This window comes from Cucurbita maxima, unplaced genomic scaffold, assembly GCF_002738345.1.
Source record: "Cucurbita maxima cultivar Rimu unplaced genomic scaffold, Cmax_1.0 Cma_Scf00011, whole genome shotgun sequence".
NCBI classification, from domain to species: domain Eukaryota; kingdom Viridiplantae; phylum Streptophyta; class Magnoliopsida; order Cucurbitales; family Cucurbitaceae; genus Cucurbita; species Cucurbita maxima.
In genome coordinates, this window is record NW_019272027.1 from 377,479 (window position 1) to 385,266 (window position 7,788).

At 37.4% G+C, this 7,788-nt stretch overlaps 2 protein-coding genes and 1 long non-coding RNA gene across 4 annotated transcripts in view; 2 read left to right on the forward strand and 1 right to left on the reverse strand.

Annotated features, from left to right (window-relative positions):
• Positions 1 to 292: 292 nt before the first annotated feature.
• On the forward strand, positions 293 to 1,109 carry LOC111486224. The gene is made up of 2 exons (XR_002718824.1): positions 293 to 442; positions 518 to 1,109. It is a non-coding gene; the product is annotated as an uncharacterized LOC111486224 (long non-coding RNA).
• Positions 1,110 to 2,662: 1,553 nt separating this feature from the next.
• LOC111486158 (probable E3 ubiquitin ligase SUD1) lies at positions 2,663 to 3,790 on the reverse strand. 2 transcript variants are annotated; one of them, XM_023133185.1, is made up of 2 exons: positions 3,196 to 3,790; positions 2,663 to 3,111 (listed from the first exon to the last, which is right to left on the reverse strand). In XM_023133185.1, exons 1-2 carry the CDS (start codon positions 3,573 to 3,575, stop codon positions 2,877 to 2,879), a joined length of 615 nt encoding a protein of 204 aa, XP_022988953.1. In that variant the 5' UTR covers positions 3,576 to 3,790; the 3' UTR covers positions 2,663 to 2,876. The 2 variants fall into 2 exon arrangements, with proteins under 2 accessions (XP_022988953.1, XP_022988954.1); XM_023133186.1 differs by having other exon boundaries at positions 2,663 to 3,089; positions 3,196 to 3,598.
• Positions 3,791 to 3,814: 24 nt separating this feature from the next.
• LOC111486028 (aspartate aminotransferase, mitochondrial-like) overlaps positions 3,815 to 7,788 on the forward strand; it is a 7,752-nt gene continuing 3,778 nt past the window's right edge. The window contains exons 1-4 of the mRNA XM_023133024.1: positions 3,815 to 3,897; positions 5,313 to 5,620; positions 6,290 to 6,375; positions 7,525 to 7,731. Coding sequence (XP_022988792.1) covers positions 5,438 to 5,620; positions 6,290 to 6,375; positions 7,525 to 7,731 — 476 coding nt within the window. The 5' untranslated portion in view covers positions 3,815 to 3,897; positions 5,313 to 5,437. The remainder of the gene's footprint in view (positions 3,898 to 5,312; positions 5,621 to 6,289; positions 6,376 to 7,524; positions 7,732 to 7,788) is intronic.

Genomic DNA, 7,788 nt, shown 5'->3' on the forward strand with positions numbered 1-7,788 from the left:
ATATATATATATATATATATATATATATATATATATATATATATATATATTTAAATTTTTTAAAAATATATATTATTCAAACTTTTTAAAATTTAAGATTATTTTGGAAACGATATTACAAAGTTATTAAAAAGCTTCAGAGTATTTTTTTTAAATGATATTTAACCATTTTCATCCAAATTTAAGGGAATTTTGAAGATTTTTTTTTAAAAAAAGTTTTTAGGTTAGTATTAAAATTTATATTATTTTTATTAATTTAACCAATAGGTTATCCATTTGGAAAGCGCCAATCTCATAACATTAAGGCATCCGAGAGGGAGGGAAACGACCATGTGGGACTCCATTTTCTCCTTCCCTTCGTTTATAACGTGGGCGACGAGCAGAAGCGGAAGAGGCGCCATATTTCATCCAATACTTCTTCCTTGTCTACATTTCCCCAAAGGTTTAGTGCCAATTGCTTCTTGCATTCCGATTTTTTTCTTCTTTTGAATTCCTCGTTAACTTCCATGTTCTGCAGATGTGCTTTAAGTGTTCAAAGTCAGTTTTCGTCGGTATTACTTTAATTATCTACTAATCTCAACAATAGATTCGTTGAAAGTTGATTCCATTTTGGTTTTACTCTATCGAGGCATCAATTGTTTGATCTCTTTCGATGAGAATGTTGATCTAAGCCAGATTAATTTTCAAACTGGTATTGGTCTTCCAAAACTTCAAATGAATTCTTGAAGGTCCTGGTTGAATTTTATTCTTGTTTTCACGTATGATTTTAAGAAACATTAGATTTTAGTCAAATTTTAAAAAATTTAGATGTATGCTTTTGATGGCTTTTCTCGAGTTAGTTACGTTTGAAGGGGAAAATGTTTGCATAGAATAGATGATAAAGAATGGAGTGGGAATTGATTAGTTTTTTATAATACATTTGTTAATTTGTACTGTAAAGAAGATAAGTTGGAGGCTGCATTTAAGCTGTTGGACGAGGTAGAGTCGTCTTCAGTCTTGGTTGTCTGTTGTGTTCCCCATAAGGTGAAATCCGTATCTCGAGTCTTGCTTATATAGTTTCAATATCTCCGACCTAGATACGAGCACGCCGAGCTTTTCAGCGAGAAGCGTGAGTTAGACTTCCGTGTGGGCGGGCCTACTATCCATTTTGTTACTATGGAGCTGGGCGGTAAACAAGTAAATGCGATCCCGCCCTCCATCAGCTGGTGTGTGTGAGCTTCGCTCCTTATAGCTCTACACCGCCACTGGTCCCTTGTGTGAATCTAGATAAAGTGGAGGCGGAGGATTAGAATGTGATGACTGCACACATACTATGATACCTAAAGGGTTGTGCAGGGCTGGTAATATCGAGGGGGGCCCGACGACATTTGAATGACATGTATATGATAGGTTTTGCTTCAAACTTGGTAGCCTTAAATTGTCTAATTGACTGGTTGTGTAGAGCTGGACACATTGACCAAGCAATGAATTGTTTGAATCAATGGAAACAAGGGATTCTTTTATGTACTCCTCCTTGGTGCACAATCTTTGCAAGGCAAGGAGATTCCGTTGTGCGTCTGAGTTATTGCTTTTGTGTTTAAAAGATGGCACAAAGGTTCTTAAGTTGACACAACGTGCGGTTATTGAACATGTAACAGCCTAAACCCACCGTTAGTAGATATTGTCCTCTTTGGATTTTCCCTTTCGGGCTTTCCCTCAAGGTTTTTAAGACGCTCTGCTAGGGAGAGATTTTCACACTCTTATAAAGAATGCTTTGTTCTCCTCTCCAATCAATATGAGATCTCACACTCCACTCCCCCTTCGGAGCCCAGCGTCCTCGCTGGCACTCATTTCCCTCTCCAATCGATGTGGGATCTCACAGAACACAACTTGTTCTATAGGTTGTATGACTATGTCAACGAGTTCTAAGGAAGGGTATACCGACCCTGTTAGCCTCTTTCAAAGTCTAGTCCTTAAAGTTGCTTTAGTTGGACTTCTATGTCATTTTGGAGACTCTAGTATATCCTCTGTGTGGAGTAGTGGCTGAATTTTTGCTTTTGTGTAAACAGGTTTATTTTATCACTTCATACTGCTTCATTTTCAGCATGTTCTTGAGAATCTATGGGGATGTCTTATGGCCTCCAGCTCCTGGTGCACATTCAATTCAGGAACTTCTCTGTTTCCTCTTAAGTATTCACTTTTCAAAGTTTATCAAGCCAATTACGTTTTTATGAGACCTCCCGTCGGTTGGGGAGGAGAACGAAACATTATTTATAAGAGTGTGGAAACCTTTTTCTAGCAGACGCATTTTAAAAACTTTGAGGAGAAGCCCGAAAGAGAAAGCCCATAGAGGAAAATATCTAGTAGTGGTGGGCTTGGGCTATTACAAATAGTATTAGAGACAAGTTGCGGGCGATGTGCCAGTGAGGAGGTTGAGTTCCGAAGAGGTAGATTGGGGGGTGCCACATCGATTGGAGAAGGGAACGAGTGCCAACGAGGACGTTGGGTTCCGAAGGGGGTGGATTGTGAGATCCCACATCAGTTAGGGAGGAGAACGAAGCATTCTTTATAAAGGTGTGGAAACCTCTCCCTAGCATACGCGTTTTAAAAATCTTGAGAGATTACAACCAATCGTAAATGTTATTTATATCAAGGAGGAACCGATATGAACGAAGATGAGAAATTTCCTTAGAATTTGGCGGTATTTTTGCTTCCCTTTTAAATACTATGTTTGTACCAACCTAATCACAGTTCAATTGATTAACGTTATTAAAGCGTTATATCATCGACCAAGAGGTCATGAATTCAATTCCCTACCCACACAGTATTATATAATTTTTGGCTTTATTGCTGGTTAATGTGATGATAGGATGTTCGAGCAAAGCCATCACTCATCATCAAAAGAAATTGAATCGAAAAAACCATGGGAGGAGGAAGGCTAGAACCGTGCATGTTAATAGAAAATTACAGAACCGCTGCCCCCAGCAACATGATAATGAAACCTCGTTGTCTAAGGACACTGCCGACACGCTTGAGCTTGCTACCATCCTCCTTTCATTCCTCTGTATCATGAAAACGCTGCTCCTGTTTCCCCTCACGTTTGTAGCTGTCTGACCACATATCTCACACTGTCTATTATTAGAAACAGATGAAGCTGAATTGGCGTTGTAAAACCAAAATGACTGATATCTGAATGATGAACAGAGAATCTTTTACCTGTTGCCTCTATGCGTAAACCAAATCTCGGCGCAGTCACGGTGGGACATTCCGAGCTCGCCTTTGCAGCGACATCCGAGGTTTACAAGGTCCGAAGTTACCGACTGGTCGGAGCTCAAATGACATATCCTGCAAACCTTTTCATCACTAGAATTTGCATCATCCATTGACTCACCAGTGCTTTTTATGTCAATGATGCAGGTATGCTGGCTCTCAGGCTGTCTAGAGCTCTTACCAGCCCCCTCATGCTCATGCTCGTGGCTCCGCTCCGATCTTGCAAGTACTTCTTTTGCTTCTTCGGGTCTCGTCGGCAACACAATAACTATCTCGGGTTCATCTGGACTTGTTGTTCGACTCGATCCTTCCTCTTGTTCGATCATATCGAACGAGTTTACTTATCATGGAAGAACAATTGCTTGAATCAGCTCCAGGTAATTTGGGCTGGGTTCTTGGAAACAAGCATGGAAATGAATGATAAATGGGGAAGAATTAGACTGTTGTGTTTCTTTAGTACGAAGCAAGGGAGACTGACAACTACACGGAATTTCAACGAACTGTAAGGAATAAGCCTTTCTCCCTTGTTGGTTGCAGAGACAAGACAAGAATTTATGGGAAGAGAGCGATTATCCAGTGAGGCACAGCCCCACAACAAGTCTCAGTGTCTACAAATTGCTTCTGAAACTTTCCAGATCTCAAAGAGTTGTAAGCTTCCCAACTCTTAAATCAAATTCAACTTGGCTTTATTATCTTTTGGGTTTGTGATTTACTTGATTGATTGAAAGTTGGTGGAAAACTCCCACACGTTTTCAATGATATGATCCCTTCCCCCTTCCCCACTTTAGTTTTTCAGGTTTGGATTTTGTAACTACTTTAACTGTGGAGGACACATTTTCTTAGGGGACCTTAAATTTTTTACGATCAAAATTTGTCAATTTCAAGTCGGAAGATGCCAAAGTTTGAAGAATTTGACCATCTGATTAGTAAAAACACTTTCTAAATATTTAGTCATCGCTCACTTTTTCTTTATTTTTAAAGGGAACTTATTAGTCATTTTTATTCATTTTTAAAAAGGTGCCTACCTCTTTCACTCGGTGTAGGAAATAAGAAAGTTTAACGTGTTAATGTGTTAATTTGTCGATCTGGAGAAAAAAATTATTTACGATAAAAATTTGTCAATTTTACACAGGCGATCTAACCACCTATTTAGTAAAAACACTTTCCAAACATTTAGTTATCGGTCCACTTTTTCTTTAGGGAACCCATTAGTCGTTTTTCTTTATTTTTTAAAATTTCTTGTCTCTCTCAATAGTGTAAGATAGAAGAGATTTATGAGTGAATTATTCAAGAATCGAAGAGAAGAAATCTCCAAAAAAAAAGTAGAGGAAACATTACATTACACGATCAGTCAAGCTAAGAGAGAAAAGTGGCCATCCTTTCCTTTCAATCAAGAAAGCGACCAACCAATTTCACTGATTACATTCATTCTTGTTTTTTTTTTTTTGGAGGAAAGTTGAGGTACACTGAGAAGATAAAAGGAGCATGCCCTCACCAATGTTAAATTTTAATGCTAAATTAGAGGAATAATCCTAATGAATACTTTTATTATTTCAAAAATCTATTTTCAAAACTATCGTTGATATATAAATTCATTAAGATGTTAAACAAAAAAATTGACAGTGTAATGTCGTTAATCATTGTTACATCGTTTTAGATGACTATTATGTTAATTTTTTAAAAAAATATTTTAATCAAATTTTACTTTGGTGATACTTTTGAAACGTTTAAAAAAAACATTGAAAATAATATTGTAAAATTAAAAAGAATAGGAATATTAATTTTTTATAGTAATGCCAAATTGGAAGAGTAGAATGAAATGAATTGAGAGTTATTTAAACCTAAGATTTAACTTGTTTGGAAAATATAAAATGGTTGTCGAGATTCTATTGCCGTTTTGACACCCTGACCTGTCCGTGAGTACGCGCCTTTCGAAGACGTGATTAGAAAAAAAGAAAATACAAATATATATATAAAGCGTTAGTCATCGAAAGTTAGATGTATATATTTAAAGCTCCGAGTCTGCGCTGCGCATTTCGAGGTTCTCATGTCTATTTGTTCAGTTGGAGCCTGAAGCCAGAGGTCTCTCTGTTTTCGCACCTCCACGAAATCTCCGCCGTTTTTTCGTCTGAGTTTTGTAAAGAGAACGGCGAGAGAGAGAGAGCTATCAGTTTGCTTGTTGGTGTTCATGGCGTTTCAAGCAGTGATTTCGAGGAAGGTTTTAGACCGGAGCTTGAGTAGCTTCGGCGTCGGAGCTAGATCCATGTCGTCTTGGTGGAAGAACGTCGAACCGGCTCCGAAAGATCCGATTCTAGGCGTTACTGAAGCTTTCTTGGCTGATCCGAGTCCTAGCAAAGTTAATGTTGGAGTTGTGAGCTTCTACTTCTTCTTGCCTTGTTCGCCTTGGATTTTGATACGGTTACTGTTTGATTGCTGTGTAGCTTTGTTTGTGATTTGTGCTTTTTATGCTTCTATTGAGTTTTAATAACTAAGAACACAACGTCGGAATGACAATCGAAGTTTCCAATGCGAACGATTCTAAAGTTTCATCATCTGAAAGGAAATCCACTCCCATTCGTTAATCTAAACTTTTTTCTCCATCTGTCTTTTGTCTATTTCGTGTTTCTTCATCTGATCTGTACTGTTCGCGCGCGCATTTGGTTAGCTTTCGCATTAAGCTTTTAGTTCGTCGTCCTGTTTTCCGTGGTTGAAACTTTTGCATCGCTCTAATCAATAATGAAATCGTTAAATATTGGGAGATTCCTGTGTCAGAACTGTTTAAGTTTGATTGTTGAATCTAGAAACAAGAGATTTTTCTTTCTTAGCTATTATTTTAATAATTCTGCTGCCTATGAGATTAGTTCAAAATTTTGATGACCATCTCGATGGATCCAATATTTCTTCAAGTTCTCGGATCGTAAAGTTCCTTAAATCTTTTTTAATTATTATGTTACAGGCAAACTATTGTCGCTTTTGATCTTGTGCTGTCTTTTTCAGTGGAATCTTTAAATTTATCTTTTACGTTTTCCGTATCTTCTAGGGTGCATATCGAGATGATAACGGAAAGCCAGTGGTCCTCGAATGTGTGAGGGAAGCTGAACGGAGAATCGCAGGAAACCTGAATATGTAAGACGGCGTCTCGTTTATCGTAGTTTGGATGCACTTGTTTAATCGTATTTTATTTTATAATTTAATTAACAACTTGCTGCTCTGATTGGATTGTTCTATCCTCCTCAAGTAGATGAGATGAAATCCTTTTTTAGTCCGTAGAACTGGACCATGGTCCATACCTTGTGGAATCTTTGCCTTTGTTACACGTACATTTTCATTTCACTCTTTTCTAGTGGATTCTGATTTTGATTTTTCAATGTCTGTGAGTTGAGATGTCGTGCTTAAATGTTGATTATCCACAGCATGCTTTTGAGTTCTCACAGATAACTGTTGGAACCATTATCTAGCGTCATTAAATATAATGATTGTTGGATTAAGATAGCACTTCGGAACAAAAGTGATGATTGTATCTTGTGATTGGCATCTGATCTTTTTGGAATAATTGACGGTGAGGTAGCCTCAGAGGTTCTTATTTCTTCTTTACCAAATAATGAACTAGGTTCTGCACACTAGAATTTGAAGGAAAAATTGGAGAGTAATCAGAAAGAAAATTGAATCGTTGTGTTTGTTGTGGTTGTCCTTGGAAAGGTTGTCTTTCGTCATTCTTGATTATTTACTCAGTTGCACTGAGATAAACTATTATGCTCTGTAGATCGGTGATACAATTTTACCAGCGCTAACTTCTTTTGGATTATTCATTTTAGGAGATGGTGATAAGGTATAGAGTGATAGAATACTACAAGGAGCCTATTGGCATTAGAATTGAGCATTTATTTTTCTATTAAAAAAGTGGAGTGCCTCTTTATTCCTCTGTTTAAGAAACTAAAGACTCTTGAATCAAGTGTGCTCATTGACAAAGCCCAAGGTCTTCTTATTCATATGAAAACAACTTCCATTGGTGTATGCCAGTGTGGATTTTCTCGTACTTTACATCTTAGCAAGTAACAACATATATTTTGCTGTTTAATTCTTTTTGTACTTCTCATGGTGACTGCGACTTGTTAAATAGGAATGACAGTTTCAGTGTTTGATTAGTTTGAATGCATACATGTAGATCTTTTTGTGTACAGACGTGGCATGTCACCTGCGTGAGCGTCACGCTTGAAATTGAAGTATTTATTTGAGCTATTAAAGATATTGGCCACGTTTTGTCTGTTCTAACAGGGAGTATCTTTCAATGGGAGGAAGTATGAAGATGGTGGAAGAAACACTGAAGCTGGCTTATGGAGAGAATTCTGACTGCATCAAAGATAAGAGGATAGCAGCTATACAATCTCTTTCAGGAACTGGAGCATGTCGTATTTTTGCTGACTTTCAGAAACGTTTCCTTAGCGGTTCCCAAATCTATATACCAGTCCCTACATGGTCCAAGTAAGAATTGCTGCTAAATCTGCATGGAAATTAAAAAAAAAAAAAAAAAAAAAAAGG